Raw genomic sequence first — 17,327 nt, 5'->3', positions numbered from 1 at the left:
CAGATCTTCACACGCAAGCGGTGCGGCAGCTCAGACACCGCTTAATTTACTTCACTACATTACAAGTCCCTCACACCACGAAACCCTTCGAGTAATACACGGATGCTTCCGATCGGAACATTCCTGGAACAAGACGGCTAGCCCATCGGCTTCCTCAGCCAAGTCGTGAATCCCACACGACAGAGATACTCGATCTACGATCAGGAACTCTTAGCGCTGATCACGGCCCTGGACAAGTGGTCACACTTGCTCCGTGTTTCCAAGGTAGCGACCTACACTGATCATCAAGCTCTCACCCATCTCCAACGACTCCAAGCATCGAAGCCTCTGCGTGGACGCACCGCCCGGTGGTTGAGTTTCCTGGCCGAGTTCCCGGATTTGCACATCACTGAAGTTCAAGGAGCGCGCAATCAGGTGGCTGATGCTTTGTCTCGCCGCCCCGGTCTTCGTATCACCTGCTCGCACGACACACCACCGACACCACTGATGCTCGCAGTAGAACAACCGCGCCCAGCTCCTCGCTCTCGTGGTCGGCTACACGCTAACTACACGGAGTTCGCCGACATTCGTTCGCGACGACCCAGACAACGCACACTGCCATCCCCACCCTCACCTCTGCCGCATGAGCCAAATCCAGAGGTGGGACATCCTCCACCTACATCGAAGACACAGGCTGACCCCTCCTGACGTGCACGCATGGCCGCAACCTTACTCAAAGTGTCCCGTCTTCCGCTCCCCCTACAAAGCCGCTGCAAAACAACCAGGAGACGCTAGAGTTCCATAATCGTCACTTCACCTTTTGCTATGTGCCGCCTTACCTGCACATGTGCATTCATGGACTATGGAGGATATGTGTCCCACAATTCCCTGAATTCCTTACACATGTCCTGCATTGACATTATGACCATCTTACAGCCGGCCATCGAGGCCAGAAGAAGACCTTTACGGCTCTGAGCAAGCAGTACTACTAACCAGGCATGCGTGCCTACACTGCTGCGTATGTTGAATCATGCACTCACCGTTATGCTTCTAAGTCCCTGAAGCAGAAACCTTCAGGCCTCCCACTACAGCTGCTCATCCTTTCGCGTCGGTGGGCACAAGTCACACGTGAGCTTTGATTTTATCACGGACCTTCCCCTTACAACGACAAAGCACGATTCGATTCTCATGATGGCCAATTCCCTCAGCAAAATGTCTCATATCGTTCCTGCAAAAAGGTCATTCACAGCAGCAGACACCGTTGAGCTTCTCGCGAACCGTCTTATCCGCTACCACGGTTTTCCGGAGGTGCTCATGTCGGATCGAGACCCCCGCTTCCAGTCGGATCTCTGCCAACAGCTGTCGCCGCTTTAACATCAAACGAGGCATGTCCTCGTCTTACCATCCTCAGAGCGACGGTCAAACTGGGCGGATGAACCGCAAACTGGAGCAGATGCTTCGTACCTACATCCAATCTGACGAACGCGAGTGGGAATGCTTGCTCCCGGCCCTGGAACTTGCTTACAACACGACAAGCCATTCATCCACCGAGCTCTTTCCCTTCGAGGTCATCATCGGCGAGAATCCGCTGATTGCTGCGAATCTTGATATCGTAGGCGTGTTAGCCCCTAAGCTCGCTCCTCCGATGACTAAGCTTTTCCGGCAGCCGAATGATGCCTCGCTTTCTGAGGTGCATCATTCAATATCATCAGGTGATGCCGTTTCGAGCGCCTGCTGATTGCTCAATGAAATTGTTTAATTGCCTGCCGGAATACTTCAGTACTGCCAGCCTAGTAGGCTGCCCACAGCTATCATCCTGCTACCTCTGCCTGTTCTCCACGCAAGCTGATGACTCACTACAGCCTACGACTGTAAATACGAAAGCGTTATAGAACCATCACTGTTTTCATTGGATAGTCGTCTCTCGCCGCCAGGCGAGCTTGGCTCAACACCTCAGATGTTGCCCTCCGCAGAGAGCTCACCACGAGCAAGCACGACGAAAAGTGGGATTTTCCGGTAACTACGAGTGGCTTGCCATTCGGTGCATTGAACGACGACACAGAGGCCCGTTGGCGGGCATGGAGCGCTCCCCACCGGCGCAGAATGGTTGCGGTAGATAGCTTAAAATGATGCAGTAAGATATTCAGCCGTGGTTAAGAGTTGAAACTTGATTGAATTGGACCATTTTGCATCTCCCAGGCCTCGAAAAAACCTGCGTAGGTGTTTGGATCAGTAGAAGAGAGTAGGTAAAGTGCGTAACGTGAAGCTCTCCACGAGCGGCCGATTAAGCTGCAAGACGCTTTTGTGCTAAATCACGCTCTGTTAACGTAGGAAACTACTATAGAGAGCTACCGATGTTTGCTCAACGGTAACTGAGATGGAACAATGTGTTTCCTGCACACGGCGCAACCCACAGCACCGGAGCGCTAAAAATCGTCCGCAAGTTTCCAGAGCTCGCACGAAGAGCTCACTTGCCTGCCACTTTCAGGGTGAAGTTGCGCTCTTGATGGTGGCTCAGCAGCAGCATTCAGAGCATGCGTACACAAACCCGCTCCTGAGTAACAACCGCAGGATTGCAGCCCTTGATGACTTTGGATTGCATGTAATTACATAAAGCGGTGCAACTGTAGGTCTGGATGCAGCTTTCGCCGTTTCACGTGCAACTTGCATACACAATGCTACAGAGGCACACAACACATCCCGAGATATGCTGTAGCGTCTGTGAGACACCTAAATTGGCACGAAAAGACCCAATGTATCTATAGTTCGACTTCAGTGTGTATTTAAAGTGCTTTAAAAACCAAAATTTGGGCGAAGACGAAAGCTGCAGCAGGTTGTCACGCTGCGCACTTCTGTGGAGTCCGTGCACTGGGGGGCCGTTCGCCGCCGCGCACAGTCTGCATGTTGTCTTTTTTCTCATCAAAAAGGAGTAATTAACCATGAATTTAGATCGAAAGAAACTCGAGACAAACACCAACGCAAAACCCCAATTTTAGAGTGCTTCCCACCAACACCACCAGCAGAGCGCAGGTTGTTGCACAGTCCTTCACGTTTCTTAGCATTCCGCTGGGGTCTCGCGGGCGGCGGGAGCGCCCTATGTGTTTCTTTCGGTCCTTTTCTGGCAGCATTTCTGAATAGTTGTATTGACAATAGTCTAGGATTGACACCAAATGCTAAGTGGTCTCATATTGTGCGCTTCTTTCCTGTTCGAGTCCTCGTAGGGCCCGGGAGCGGGGAGGAAACGGGAGGCCCGCTTTGCGCTCTGCCGCTGTGTTCCCCTTTTGACATCAAACTGGACAGCGTTGGGTAGAACTGCTCATTTGTCTTCTTTACGTTTCTTAGCAGCGTTTCTCAGCTGTCACGACAGCTGGTGGCTCAGCCTAAAGGGCTTCAGCAACAGTCGGCCAGGCACAGTGTCACATTTGCCTCACGCGCGGATGCAACTACAGATATCTCGAAAGCGCCCCTACAATGGAGGCTGCGGAGGGTCTGTTTCCCTCCCTTTCCGGGAACGAGGCCGATGAACACAAAACCGTTCGTTTTCCCTTCCGCGTCAGTTGCTCGTTATCTTTTACTTCGCACAAAATTTCAGATATTCTCAACGGCTCTATAAGCAGCCGTGTCGATGGACCCGTCAGACTAGCGGCTCTGGTCGCCTTTGTGGGTGGGCCTTCTTACTCTTGAACTGTTTGCCTCCCCCGCGTCTTAACACCTTCCCATCCTTACCTCTCCCCGACACACCCTGGCCCCTCAACAGGGGTAGATAGCTGTGTATACGTTTCAGTTGCACTAGGAATTAAAGCTCGTGGTTCCCGCTTGTTGTCCTTTTTGGGTGATTAGTGGCCGCATGTCTGTCTTCTTTCAGGTTTGCTTGCTCGTTGGCCGGGCGCGTGCACTAATTCCCGTCTGTTTGCGCGTGTTTTGTTCGCTGTGTAGCTGTGCGCTAGTTTCTCTCTGTCACATTTTGTCATTATCTTCTGTCGTTGGCCTTTGGATCTACAGGTTTGTTCGCCTCCGTCCGCTCTTTTGACCGTGTCTCTTTTTCAACATTGTCCGGCGTACTTCCTCTCCGCTGTTTCGTTGCGTGTTGGCTTTTGGGTTTCGCTGGCAGTTCATCTTTTGCGCAGATCCAGCTGTCTTGTTCTCATTTTTTCCCCGCTTCTTCCCGCGCACAGTGCCCGTAGGTTTTGCATTTTTCTTCTATTGTTTTGCCGCATTTGTGCCGGGCTGTGGCGACTTTGCTGGTCTACTTTTTCCTTTCCGTACGCCATTTGTTCCAGCCTTGACTTTGACATCGTTCTGGTCTGAAGACAGCCCCGAGCTCCCTCTTTCCCTGTTGCTGCTGCCGCTTTTTTCTTGCCTCGGACTCCGCTCGAAAGCTGTCGACGGTTTCGTCATTTGCTACTTCGGCATCGTCGCGTCCAGCCCGGGTGGAAACAACCCCCAGTTTTCCACCCTCCCAGTAGGCCCCATTTCCGGGATTCTCGAATCCTGTTTATTTTGTCTTTTTTGTTCGTTGTAAGGCTGAGTCGAATCTATCCGTGTTACTATTGCTTTAGACTTTGACGGAGCTGCCTCTTCTGCTTCTTGGGGTTTCTCCCAGCCCATACCGCTCTGCAGAAACTTGCCACTTGTAGTCTTTAGGGAGTGCCTGCATGGGTGGTGTTTCGGCTTCAGCCCTCAGCGCCCTCGTTTATGTTTATCGCCGTGTGTGCAGTCTCTGGGAGAACTAGCAGCCCTTATAGGAGCGCTCTTACTGATTAACTCTTCACCGTGTTGCATCAACAGCGCCAAGCGGGATAGAACCGTTGCTGGTTTCCTGCTCCTCAGGGTGAGAGGGCCGCCCTAATGTTCTTTAGAACTTCTTAAAAATTGAAAACAACACAAGTGGTGCACTTGGAGCAAGAGCTGAGGATTCTGGGTTTGAGGTTTCGAGGCGTTTCGGGTTGCGTGCGGGGTTTGCGGGTGCGTTTGCAGCTGGCGGTTCGTCGTTTGAGTTCATTCTTTGACGACCCTCTGCCTTCTCTGCTTTGGCTGTTTCCGATTATTTTGTGGCTATCTGCGTCTTCGCTGTCCTGCGGAGAGCGAGCGCAGGCGCGCCTCGCGGAGTCCGCAGAGGAACTGCCCTGTGATGGGGTTTGGAGCGCCTCCGTAGTTGGCCGCTACCTGCGGCTGGTGGCAGCTCTCACCGAAGGATGCGTCACCATCTGCAACACCCGCCGCCGCATTCTGTGGACTTGTGCGCCAGAGGCTGAGGAGCCCTGGGGCGCGCTGGGGTCGCTGCGCACGGGCCCCCGCGGCAGCAGCAAGGAAGCAGAACAGCTCTTTTGCGATGACTTCGTGCACCCCGACGACCGCCAGGCTTTGATAAGGGCTTTCGAGTTGGCGGAGGAGAGGCGGAGAGAGTCGGCGAAGACGGGGAGGCGAGCTGTGGGCCGATCCGCAGCAAGTCCGCAGCAAGCAGCAGCAGGGGAGGCGGAAAGCAGCAGCTCCTCCGAGCCTCAAGTAGTGCTGGTTCGCTCAAACCCATCCAAAGACAACAAGGGAGCTTCGAGGCTCTTCAGAGTGTCCGTCACAGACTGTGGCTCCCCCTATCTGTTTGCTTGTTTGTGGAGTGACGCGACGCTGCTGCGACATTGCGCAGCAGTGCAGGAGGCGCTGGTCTGCGGGCTGTCGGACTGCATGTCCACAGTGGCTTGGGTGTTGGACCCCATTGCTGCACAAGAAGTGTCCGACCCTGCTGCTGCGGACGCAGCAGCAGCTGCGGCGGACGCAGCAGCAGCTGCGGCGGCTGCAGCTGCTGCAGCCGCGGCTGCTGCCGCGGCTGTCGCCGATGCGGGGGCAGCAGCAGCAGAGGCAGGTGACGTGGTGCCCTCGGCTTCGGAACTCGAAAGGGGGAGGCCCTCAGACTCCGGAGTGGAACTCGAAACTGTTGGCTGCAGCTGCGGGGCCAGGGAAACAGTGCCTGGGGGCCTGCAGTTCAGTGGGACTCAGCTCGTGTACGGCGCAGCTTCGGAGAGTGAGAGGTGCACTTCTTCTCTTTTGAACCAAGGCAGGGAGCAGCAGTCGTACACGGAGTTGGCTGCGGTGTCGCCGCGGCTGATGTGTAGCTGCACGTCGCTGTGCCGCAGCAGCAGCAACAGCAGCAACTGCAGCAGCTCCAGCGAGGGAAACGTGGAGCCCGAGGGGCCTCCAAGCATGGGTGGGAGTTCTTCCGCGCTGCGGGCGCCCTCTTCAGGTGTATGTACAGGCGCAGTCACGGACATGCGGAGGGCCGACCCTTCGCTGTGCTCCTCACTTTATGAAAAAGAAGTGCATTCTGGCGCGCCAGAAAAGGCCGAGGGGTCCATTCCGAGCCCTTTGTCGGGCCGCGGTGTGTGTCTGCACCGCTACAACAAACTGTTGACGGTGGCGGGGGGGGCCCCCCTCCTGGAAATCGAAAAGGACGGGCCCCTGGCCTTCTTGCTGGAGCAGTCCAAGGCCATCTTGCGCAGAGTCACGGGCCACCAAGTGATTGGCCGAGAGCCCTTCTCTATGTTGTTGGCTGCAGACATAAGGCCGGCCCCCGCAAGCCCTGCGTCGAACTGGACAGACTTCTTCCTCGAACCGGGGAAGACGCAGCTGCTGGAGTGTGTGCGGCGGCTGCGCACACAGGGGACTTCCTTTTCTCTCGAGTTGCCTTACGAGCGATCGGACGCAGAGATCAGGTACAAAGGGCCAGAAACAAACTTCTCTATTTTGAGGCACCTTGAACATCCTCAGCTTTCTCCACTCTGCCCACCATATCTTTCAAAATAATGCAATATACGCTAGCAGTTTACTTTTGGCGAAGAGGACAGAGCATGCGTCTAGAAATGCTGGTATTATTACGGGCCTGTGTACTTGTCTTTTTCGTGGCAGTGAAACCAGCAGTGGACTCTGCACATCAACCTTAGTACAACTTTCCACGCTGTGCTGGTGCCTATGTGTTAATAAAATGAATCTTTTACAGGTTTGGAATGTTCTTTTTGTGGGGATTTGGCTGAGGTTGATTGTTGAGTTGGGGTGTCTGGGGAGCTATTGCTGCAGTTGTGGGCTGGCATGGGGGATTTTTTGGCCTTACCTCGGGACTTCCCCTTATGCGTTTCTGCACACTCAGATAGTCTGAGCCTTGGGTTTGCATTTGTTTGTTTCTGCACTTCGCAGGTGGTTTCGCGTGGCCGGCTACTGCAGCTCTTGCGTCCCAGGGGTTATGTGGGGCATCATGCAGGACACGACGGTCTCTCACACGCGGCTTGACTGTGTCCAGAGAAATTTGCACCAACTCAAAACTTTGTTTGAGGCGGAGTTCTGCGGGTTCGGTGTCGTCGACACGGCCGACACTGGGTGCGCCCGCACTGCACAGTGCTTGCGCAGTGTAGCAGATCATTACTAAACAACGTGGCATCATATTTTGGAGAATCAGTGTTTCGGGCTTCAGTTTTTATGTGTTAACACAGTAGCTGGTTATTCCTTGGACAATGTGGCATCTTGCTTTGGGGGATTTATGTTTCAGGTTTCAGTTTTTATGTGTTAAAAATGGCACATGGGAAGCTGTGGAAGCGCACACTCCGAGAGGCTTAGTTGTATGGCACAAGTGGCGGCGTTTGGCTATTATCGCATACCTCATGTAAAGCAATATTTTGAATTGCAAGATTTTTTTCTATTTAGGTCCTCTGGGTGTCATATGTTTTATCTGAATCCAGGCTAATCGTCGAAACCTCTGCTGGGCTGGACGCCTTCCTGGGCGCCTCTGCAGTTGGCCGGCCCTCGATATGTTTATTGCCTGAGCCGGTTGAGAAGTTAACAACACGCAGTGGCAGCTGCGTGGGGGCCCCAATAATAATTAAGGTGAGTTAGGACAGCTGCTGCACTATATGTCCTTTTATTGTCCTTTTAAATCTACTTCTTTTATCAAGTTATCTAGAAAGGAGTTGGAGAGCTGGGGGGTGCATGGGTTTTATGGGAGGCGCGAAGTGAAGGTGGCATTTATGCGTGAGCTGCGCATGGGAAGTGCATTGTTCACTTGAATGAGCCACTTGAACTTCCACGCAAAACATTTAATTTGAATTTTTAGGCTAATTGGTTGTTATTGTATGTGCTTTCGCGCAGTACATTTAATTTCGGTTTTTACGTCAATTGCTTGTTGTCGTTTATGCTTTCCTGCAATACATTCAACTTGAATGTTTGGGTTAATTGGCTGTTGCCGTTTGTGGTTTCTTGCACTATTTAATTTGAAAGTTAGGTTAGTTGGTTGTCATCGTTTGTGGTTCCTTGCAATAGATTCAATTTGAAAGTTTAGGTTAATTGGCTGTCATCGTTTGTGCAGGAGAAGGAATTTCCAAGTGCAGGCCTGCACCAAGTTACAGTTACAGCAGTGCTGGATAGTGAATCGCCGGGCGACTTGCTGTTCGCGTTAAGGGACGATAGAAGAAAGCAAAGCATTTTGGGTCTTCAGAAAATAATTCATGCGATGCACTTAACGCAGTCGTGACGTTCGTTGCACGGCTCAGAGTCGGGTGAGGACTTCTCTGTTGTGATGATTAGGCGATGGGGAGGGTCCCGGCTGTATGTTTTGCATTTCGTATCTGCCGCAATCCTAGTTCGAGGGTATTGTTTATTCTAATTCGGTTATTTATTCATTTATTTATTCGGTTTGAACGTGGGGAGTGCGTCCAGTTGGCCGAAAACTTGCACGCCGCAGCCACCTGGAAAGCGACCCCCACAGCGGAACTTGCCGCGTCCGGGCTGTATGTACACCCGAACGCTGTCGTCGGTACCCTGTCATCGCCGGCGCGAGCACTTGTGTCGTTTTGTAAATTGAGAAGAGCAGCAGGTTTTGGAAGGCGCCGTCCCAATCTGGCACATCTCTGTTACGCGGGATGCGGCACTGGCCCCAACACCGCTACCTTCTGAACGGCATGCGTCGTTTCGCATTTTCTCTTTAGTTCAACTCCACGGAGTCGCCGTGCTGCTGCTGCTGCTGCTGCACGCAGCACCGGGTAATGTGAATCTGCGAAAGCCGTCCTTTCGCATTTTAGTTCCGAACCACCGTAGCCCTCAGTCTACACTTTCCCCCAGACCCTCCCCCGGGGCCTCTTCTAGAAAATAAAGAAACTGCTCCCACTCTATTAGCCCTGACACACACACGCAAGTCCGCAGCAGCAGCAGCAGCAACAGCCTAGCCAGCGCTCTCTACAGCAGCAGCTTAGGGAAACTTGAATTCGAAACGAAGAATCACAAGTGCAGACATATATATGTACATATATGTATGTATGTATTACACTTTCTATATTATATTGTATTATATATATAATATATATTATATATATTTATTATATAACTGTAATATACATATTTTGTTTATACCGTCTACGGGGGCCAGCTTCCAAATGCACCGCAGCACATCTTCCTTGTGCAGCTGCTCTGAGTCCGCGCCGGCTTGAGAACAGAAGGAGCGAAAAACGCATTCTGAAGAACACGCACAGCAAGACTGCTGCAGCTGCTGCAGTTGTTGCTGCAGCTGCTGCAGTTGTTGCTGCAGATGCTGCAGTTGTTGCTGCGGCTGTTGCTGCAGCTGCTGGGAGCAGCGGCCACGATGCAAAGACGAGAGGAGGGGATGTGAAAGGCGTGGGGAAGTACCAATTGCGTGTTTGCAAATTGTTTCCTTTTGCACAAATTCATTTATTTCTTTCCAAGTGAACTTTTGCATATCTTTGAGGTGCCTTTTGGCGCTGCTGCGCATTCGCCTGCAGGTGCTGAGAAAGCTTTTGTTTGCAACTGAAAGCCCAGAGCCCAAACAAAGAAAAAAACAAGACTCTTGACATTAAAAAGTACTATTTGCTTTTATTTTTGCATTCTTAGGGCTGGTAACAGCTTTTCCGTTGCGAATGCGCAGCAGCAAATGCCTGCTGCGTGCCGCGGGCTTCAGGTGTACGTACACCCCAGCTGTACGTACACCCCAGGTGGAGGTACACCCCGCTGTAGCGCCTCACCAGGCACGAAACGAGCTGTCAACGGGGCCTGGCCAGTGTTGAGAGTTGTGGGCCATTTGAAAGTTTGCTGCGGCAGCAAATGGGCGAACTGCAGCAAAGTGAGGCCTTGCTGCTTGGCAGTTTTCTGTCCATCTGCAGCAAACAGCAGCTCCCACGGCTGCTGCTGCTGCGCGCCTTTTGATGCAGCCCCCGGCGGCCGCCGCAGCAGCAAAGAAGGAGTCGAAAGCTGCAGCCACTCCTTCACACTCCAATTTCTTTTTCTCTTTTCTCCACTTTTCATTTCTTTCGAAATTATTTGCTTCGCTGCAGCAGCAGCAGAAGGCCACGGGCTGCACAGCGCGCTCCCCACTGCGGAGGCGCCAGCAAGCCGGCCGAAGATCTGCAGCCAAAACATTCCCCGCACTCTAAACGCATGCATGCATGCATGCACGCACGCATGCATGCATGCATGCATGCATGCATGCATGCATACGCACAAGGCTGCATGCATGCATGCGCCCGGGCAAGGAGAGGCGGCCCAGAAGGGGGCTGCGCTGGCAGTTTACCTTAATCAAATCTGAAGTCTGAAAGGCCAAAGGGCGGGGGGCCTTCTCTGGGGCAAATCCCCGCTGGCTGCAGCAGCGCGGGCCCTGCAAATGGCCCTTAGTTGCATGCAGGAGGACGAGAGGCCCCGAAGAAGTGGCTGCAGGGGGCCCCCATTGGAGGCGCCAGCTGCTGCTGCGGGGAGAAGCGCTGCAGCGCGTGGGGGAAAGTGGAAAACAGCGAAATGCGACTGAGACAAGTAGCCAGAGCAGCGCGAGGGGGGCTCGAAACGGCAAAAAGCCCCTTGAATGGGCACTTGTCTTCTTCTCAGGGGACATAAATTTGGCAATTTTAAAACTTTGTTTTAATATTTTTAGCTGGGAGCAGCCTGAGTCCACCGATATCCTCAAAGCGCATTGCTGCCAACGCGACTGGGGCCCCCGCGGGCTTCGTAGACTCAGGAAAGAAATTCAAAAGTCTTACAGAAGCAATTGTTTGTGCAGTAGTTGTTTTTAAAACGTAATTGATTAATTATTTAAATAGAATGACTTCCTGCTGCATGCAAAGGGGCTGCGTTTGGAGCTCAACAGACACCCCACGAGTCGGAAGCGCCCACCGGTGACCCGTTGAAACACAAATGTGAACTTCAATTACAATTGTTTACATGTAGCCCCCCTTTCAATGTAATTAACGCATTTTTACATGATTTTTGTCAAAAAATTCTCAGATTCTTCTTTTTTTTTGATAGAACGCTCCACAATTTGCAAGATTCCGCTAGACTGCTTGGGCTCCCTATCACTCAGCTGTGGAGTTTCCCACAGCTTCTACCTTTCCCAGCCGCCATATTTCCACAAATATTGTTTTAAAAGAGATAAAAAGTCAACAGCAGCCAGCGGTGAACTCATGCTTCTGCAATTCAACTTTTAACAAACACTGCCAGTTGGCTGTCGTCGGCGGCGCAGTGCTCGCGGGGACTTGGGTGGTTCGGAGTGTACGTACACTCCACACAATGGGAAACCACCATTCTGTCTTGCCTGTCATTCTCGATTTGAGAATTAAAGCTCGAGAACTCGTGAGGGCCCCACGTAGTTGACTCCGAACTCCCCCTCATTATACTAGCCCGCAAACAAGCAAATACAGAGATATATAATAATTATATTAGCCCACAAACAAACGGATAGAGAGATATAAGAGGAGATTCAGGTTCAGGCGCTCCCAAAAGTGGGCACATACATATAGGTGTGTTAATGTATGAATAGATATATATATATATATATACAGATGGATACATATATATATGCAGATGTGCATGTATGCGTATATATACGTATATGTATATATATGTTTATATATTTGCATGCATATAGGTTTTTATCTATATATATATACATATGTATATATGTATATATATACATATACATACGTATATACATATATACATATATATGTATGTATATATATATATATACAAGCCAGAAAGCATATTCACTCACGGAGATCTGCTTGAATTCTTTAGCATGAACGCAAAGATTCCCCCAAGTCTTGTGTTTGCCTTCTTGCCGCCTGCGTTGCTTCTCTTGGCAGCAAATGGGGCGCGAGATTTTGCTGCTGCTGCGCAGAAAAGGCATATGCTGCTGCTGCTTTTGCTGCTGCTGCGCAGAAAAGGCAAAGTGACCGCTGCTACAGAGAAAGTCTGCAAGAGAGGGAGAAAATTCGAAGAGCTTTGCTGCGGCAGAACCAGGAAGGCGCGAGGTAGCTGCAGCAGCAGCAGCAGCAGCAGGAGCAGCAGCAGCAGCTTCTTAGTTCGCGAGGCTGGGCCATTGGGCGTGAGGCGGTGCCTCAGCTCGCGAATCTTGAGCATTTATGGAATCTTTGGCTTCTCTCTCTGCTGATAATCTTTTTAAAGTCTTTTATTTGTTTTATTTTAACTTTTTTGCAGAATATTTGCACAAAATTATGTAAGAAAGAAACAAGAAGGACTGAACTCCCTCCACATGTCGTCCAAGCTGGAGGCCGTGGCTTCCCGCCTCGACGGCGCCCACCGTTCTCACCAGGCTAGTCGACTTTCTTTATTTTTTATTTTTGCAAAATATAAATAAATATATATTAATTATATATATCTTTCTGCAATTGCTTTTATACATTTGCGCATGCATGCAAACTGCAAGATCGCAATTCATCTTTTGTGCAAAATTCAAGCTCAGCAAATACAGCTGAGCCATGTGCAAATAACTGCAGCTGGTGCTTTTTCCTTTAAATGGGGACTTGAAATTGTTTTATTTTAAAAAAGATTCTGAATTAGTTTTATCATTCTGGTATAAATAAACTAGTTTTGCTATTCCAGCGGAAACATAAAAGTGCTCTGCTGTGAGGCCTGCTGAGGAAGTTGAAATGGTGGCGTTCACTCGTTTAGTTTCAAAAAAAATAATTCACAAGTTTTAATTAAGTTTTTTAAAAAAAGCTAATTAAGTTTTTTTTAAATGGATGAAAGTCTTGAATGAATGCAGAAGCCTCTATTCAACTTCTCGTGCATGCAGCTTTCTGTACAACTTGAACTGGAAACCTCTGCCTTAGCGTAACAAGGAAAACCATTTATTTGAATTCAAATAAATCTTTTGTTCTTCTTTTGTCTTCAGCTCACAACAAGAATCCACTCTGTGGCCTCAGGGCTCTCGGGGGCTTTGAGAAAGCTCGACAGCTCTTCCTCTCTGCGTGAAATTGAGCTTTTCTCGAAGCTGTTTGACGATCTCGTAAACCCTAAACCCTAAACCCTAAACCCTAAATCCTGAACCCTAAACCGTAAACCCAAGACCATAAACCCTAAACTTTAAACGCTAAACTGTAAACTCTAAACGCTAAACCCTAAACCCTAAACCCTAAACCCTCGAGTCGTGAGTTGCTGAATTAAATGCGCATTTTCACTTCTTTGCCAGGATGTGAGAAGCGACTCTGTCTCAAGTCTACTCGACGCTTCGACTTCCAGCGCCGTCCCGGCACAGCAGGTGAAGTCGAAGACAAAATTAGAAAAAAAAGTCCTTGAGATAATTTGTATATGCCGTGACTTATATTTTTGTATAAATGCTCATATATATGCATATAAATATATATTTTTTTAAGTTTATTTATATATGTATATGTACCTGTACATATATATACATATATTGCATTTATATATACATATATATATCCATAGAAAGTGACACATAAGTGCTTAGACTGGGCTATTGTTTGGTGGAAAATGGAGATGAGCGCGTTGCGCGTTTTTTAGTGTACTTGCATGTGCATTAAAAGCGTCTATACTCGTGTATATGACCAGGTGTACGTACACTGCAGAGGGCAAGGCTTGCATGCATGCATGCATGCATGCATGCATGCATGCATGCATGCATGCATAGTGTGATCAACGCGCAGGTCGACAAAGTGCTGACAGAAGTGGCGAGCACTTTTGGAATTTCCCTGGAAGACCAGTTGGAGGGTTTCGAAGGTGTCGATACACCTCAGAAGGAGCACTGCGAACGACAAAGAGCCATGGGGGACATTTCAGGTGTCTATACACTGCAAGCAAACGCGCCAAATCGCCTTTTGGGGAAAGGAATTGAAGGCCGAAAAGAGCCTCGAGGGACCAAAGAGGTGGCGAGTGGCTGCTAATGGATTATTTTCATTTAAACGGAGCCAAAAATGCCAAAGAGCGTCTCGAAAATAGTGGAAATAAAGGATAAATCGCACACAAGATAAGGCTTTTTCTTGTCCTTGTCAATTCCCAAGTTTTCACCCCTTCTTTTGCCATTAATGGCATCCATCCACTTTCTCCAGAAGTTTTTATTTCCTGCTTCAGTTCATCTCCAGTGTAGCGACAGCAAAACTGGCCTTTGCGCATTACAAAAACAATGGCAAGATGTAGCTGAATGTATGTTAAAGAACAAACATAAGAATATATATTCGGGTTTTCTTATATTTGTTCTTAAACAGTCAAAGAATAAATATAAAAGTATGTATTTGGGTTTTCTTATATTTATTTTCTAACAGTCAAAGAACAAATATAAGAAAACATATTTGCGTCTTCTTCCGTGTGTTCTTTAACTGTCAAAGAACAAGAGAAAAGAAACTGCTGCATAAGGCGCCGCAGACGGGAGACACAAAGAGTTCCCATGAAAACCTGAATGAGGAACTTTGAATCTTTCAAAGTTATGAAAATTTGTTCAGTTTTTTTTGTTTTGTTTCTGATAAAAGTTGTGCAATTCCGCGCTCGTAACCATTACAGACAGTGTGTAACATCGTTTAGATTTTTCTGCAGGTTTAGGACTCATGAATAAGCATTGCATTGATTTTCTATTTCAAAAAATTTGAATATTTCTCTACATGAAGTGTCTTATATTTCAACTTGTCTGGCGAACACACTGTTGCGTTTCAAGTGTACGTACACCGCAGTGGTCCACACGGCCTTGCTGTGCTCGATCTATTCAATTTTGGAAATCATTTTCGGGACAAGACAAATAAAAAGCACTAGCCACAAAATAAAACATGAAAGTCCATATTTCAAATGAGTTTCGCTCTTTCTTGGCCGCAGCCAACAGACTTGTCGGCCACTGCCCGCCATTGCGGAAGCAAGCCGACGCCGTTCAAGACATGAAACAGAAAACTGGGCTGCGAAATGAATTGTTTTATGTTTTTTTTCGACTTAAAAGGAGTTTTTTCATTTAACTATGCACGTTTGAGCTCGTGTTGCGCCTGTTTGTTTATTTCCCGCGCCTGCAGAGCGTGGAGCACAACGGCGAGTGGACAATGAGGCTGTGCAGACTCTACTGATCCTCTCTTTCCTCCCAAGTTCCCCCGCCAATGGGCCCCTTAATGAATTTTCTGCCCCCTTTTTGGTTTTTATTTGCTTTATTTTGGGTCTTGTGTGGGGGCCAGCAGCCGCCAGAGGGGAAATGCCTCAGCGGGCGCGCCGGGCTCTGCCGCGTGACGCCCCTGGGCTTCTGGAGAGGCAAGCCCACCTATGACCCCTACGAAGCTCTGGGAGTTCCGCCCAATGCCTCTTTAGACTCCATTCAAAAGGCCTACAGACTGAAGGCCCTTTCTTGCCACCCGGACAAAGTGCGGGCGTTATGCGGCGAGGAGAGCGGTGTACGTACACCTGGGGCCCGCGCGCGCGACCCCGAGGAGGAGCCCTTCGTCATTATTAATGCAGCTTACGAAATGTTGCGGAGGCCGCAAGAAAGGGAACAGTTCGAGCGGGAGGGCTCTGGGGACGGGGGCCGCTTCACAAAAAGAGAAAACGCAAAATTCGGCGAAGACCGAGAGCCCGCGAAAAACACTCTCGCCGACTTCATGTCCTTTTTCGCCCAAGAGGTTTTCTTCGGCTCTGCAGCAGAAAACGAAAACAACTCCGAAGAAGAAGAAGAAAAAGAAGAAGAAGACTCTTTTTCGTTTTTTGAACTCTTCGAAGCTTCAGAAGAAGACGAGGAAGAAGAAGAGTATTTTTCTCTCGATTTTGATTCGGATTTCAACGAACTCTTTTGAGCAGCTGCGGTGTCTGTACACCCGAGCCAAACGCTGCGGTGTACGTACACCTGGCGACGCGGCCGGGACCTGCCGTGCAAAGCTGCTGCCCGCGAAAAATGAAAAGTTAATAAATGATTTATTTCATTTATTTATTAATAAATAAATTAAATCATTTATTCAAGTTTGTAGGTTTCCCAGCGGCCTTTGTCTTCGTCTTTGTCATCTTTGTAGCCTTTTATTATTATTCAAGTATTTTCTTCAAGACAATTTAAACTAGAACTAAACAAACTTTTATTTTTTTCAAGTATTTTCTTCAAGACAGTCTAAACTAGAATTAAACTAAGTTTTCTTTTATTATTATTAAACTATTTTCTTCAAGACAATCTAATCTATGATTAAACTAAGTTTACTTTTATTTTTTAACTATTTTCTCCAAGACAATCTACGATAGAATGAAACAAAGTTTACAATTGGAAAAGACTGGATATTTCTGCACCGTTTTGGACTTTAAACAGAATTCAATTAAACGCCAATTCGTTGGAAAAAACAAATTCAACTCTTTAAACAATTCGCAGGAGCGCATGCAGCCCCGCTGTGGGGCCCCGCAACAAAGCGGGGCCCCCAAATACGAAGCTTGCATTTATTTAATTAAAACTGCTGAGCAAATCAAACAGTAGAACTGAGTGGAAGGAACACGCATGCTGAGGTGTACGTACACCTCCACGGACCTGGCTGCCGGGCAAACACTAGTGCATTTGAAGTTCAGAACTTTCATTTTAGCTTTCCAACAAAGCGAACCAGAGAAACGCGAAAAGAAAAAACAAATGAGACAACTAAGCCCTTCAAACTCTAGTGGAAACACATTCGAATTCTTTCAAATATAAGACCAAAGAAGAAGCCAAGAAAGGGCCTGCAGGTGCTCAACTAAACGCAAGCCTGCGGGTGTGTGTACACCAGAACACTAAACTACTCCTCCTTAACGGAGCAGCACTGCTCATTTGCAAAAGGCGCTGGCACTTTCCGGCCAACACAAAGGGCCTCTTTAGGGGCCCCCGGGGCCCCCGGGGCCCCTGAAGCCCCCGGGGCCCCTGGGGCCCCTGAAGCCCCCGGGGCGCCCGGGGCCCCTAGGGCCCCTGGGGCCCCCGGCTCCGCGTCCGCGAGAATAAGGGCTGCGGCCTCCCGGGGGGCCCCCCAGACTATTTTGAGCATATCGTCCAGACACAAGGGAGACAAACATCTCTGTCTGCTGCTTGCGGGGGCCCCCCGGGGGCCCTTCTTCCCTGCGAAGTTGCCGCGTGCGAGTGCGAGGGG

The 17,327-nt window shown here is 49.3% G+C and overlaps 4 protein-coding genes across 4 annotated transcripts; 3 read left to right on the top strand and 1 right to left on the bottom strand.

The window, feature by feature from the left end:
- Positions 1–3,450: 3,450 nt before the first annotated feature.
- ETH_00028750 (uncharacterized protein) lies at positions 3,451–8,491 on the top strand (the record flags this gene model as incomplete). The annotated part of the gene is made up of 7 exons (XM_013374192.1): positions 3,451–3,643; positions 4,260–4,441; positions 4,697–4,810; positions 4,957–6,686; positions 7,165–7,344; positions 7,704–7,848; positions 8,327–8,491. The coding sequence occupies 7 exons, from the start codon at positions 3,451–3,453 to the stop codon at positions 8,489–8,491; spliced, it is 2,709 nt and encodes a 902-aa protein (XP_013229646.1).
- Positions 8,492–9,057: 566 nt separating this feature from the next.
- ETH_00028745 (uncharacterized protein) lies at positions 9,058–10,386 on the bottom strand (the record flags this gene model as incomplete). The annotated part of the gene is made up of 3 exons (XM_013374191.1): positions 9,058–9,134; positions 9,367–9,777; positions 9,993–10,386. 3 exons carry the CDS (start codon positions 10,384–10,386, stop codon positions 9,058–9,060), a joined length of 882 nt encoding a protein of 293 aa, XP_013229645.1.
- Positions 10,387–11,523: 1,137 nt separating this feature from the next.
- Positions 11,524–14,162, top strand: ETH_00028740 (Charged multivesicular body protein 1b/chromatin modifying protein 1B, related; the record flags this gene model as incomplete). Its single annotated transcript, XM_013374190.1, has 6 exons — positions 11,524–11,586; positions 12,175–12,266; positions 12,454–12,568; positions 13,151–13,264; positions 13,448–13,516; positions 13,926–14,162. 6 exons carry the CDS (start codon positions 11,524–11,526, stop codon positions 14,160–14,162), a joined length of 690 nt encoding a protein of 229 aa, XP_013229644.1.
- Positions 14,163–15,350: 1,188 nt separating this feature from the next.
- Positions 15,351–16,034, top strand: ETH_00028735 (uncharacterized protein; the record flags this gene model as incomplete). The annotated part of the gene is made up of 1 exon (XM_013374189.1): positions 15,351–16,034. One exon carries the CDS (start codon positions 15,351–15,353, stop codon positions 16,032–16,034), a length of 684 nt encoding a protein of 227 aa, XP_013229643.1.
- Positions 16,035–17,327: the final 1,293 nt, after the last annotated feature.

The sequence above is a fragment of the Eimeria tenella genome, genomic scaffold, assembly GCF_000499545.2.
Source record: "Eimeria tenella Houghton genomic scaffold, Eth_scaff2, whole genome shotgun sequence".
Taxonomy (NCBI): domain Eukaryota; phylum Apicomplexa; class Conoidasida; order Eucoccidiorida; family Eimeriidae; genus Eimeria; species Eimeria tenella.
Note: the sequence above shows the minus strand (reverse complement) of the source record. Positions and strands in the feature narration are given on the sequence as shown.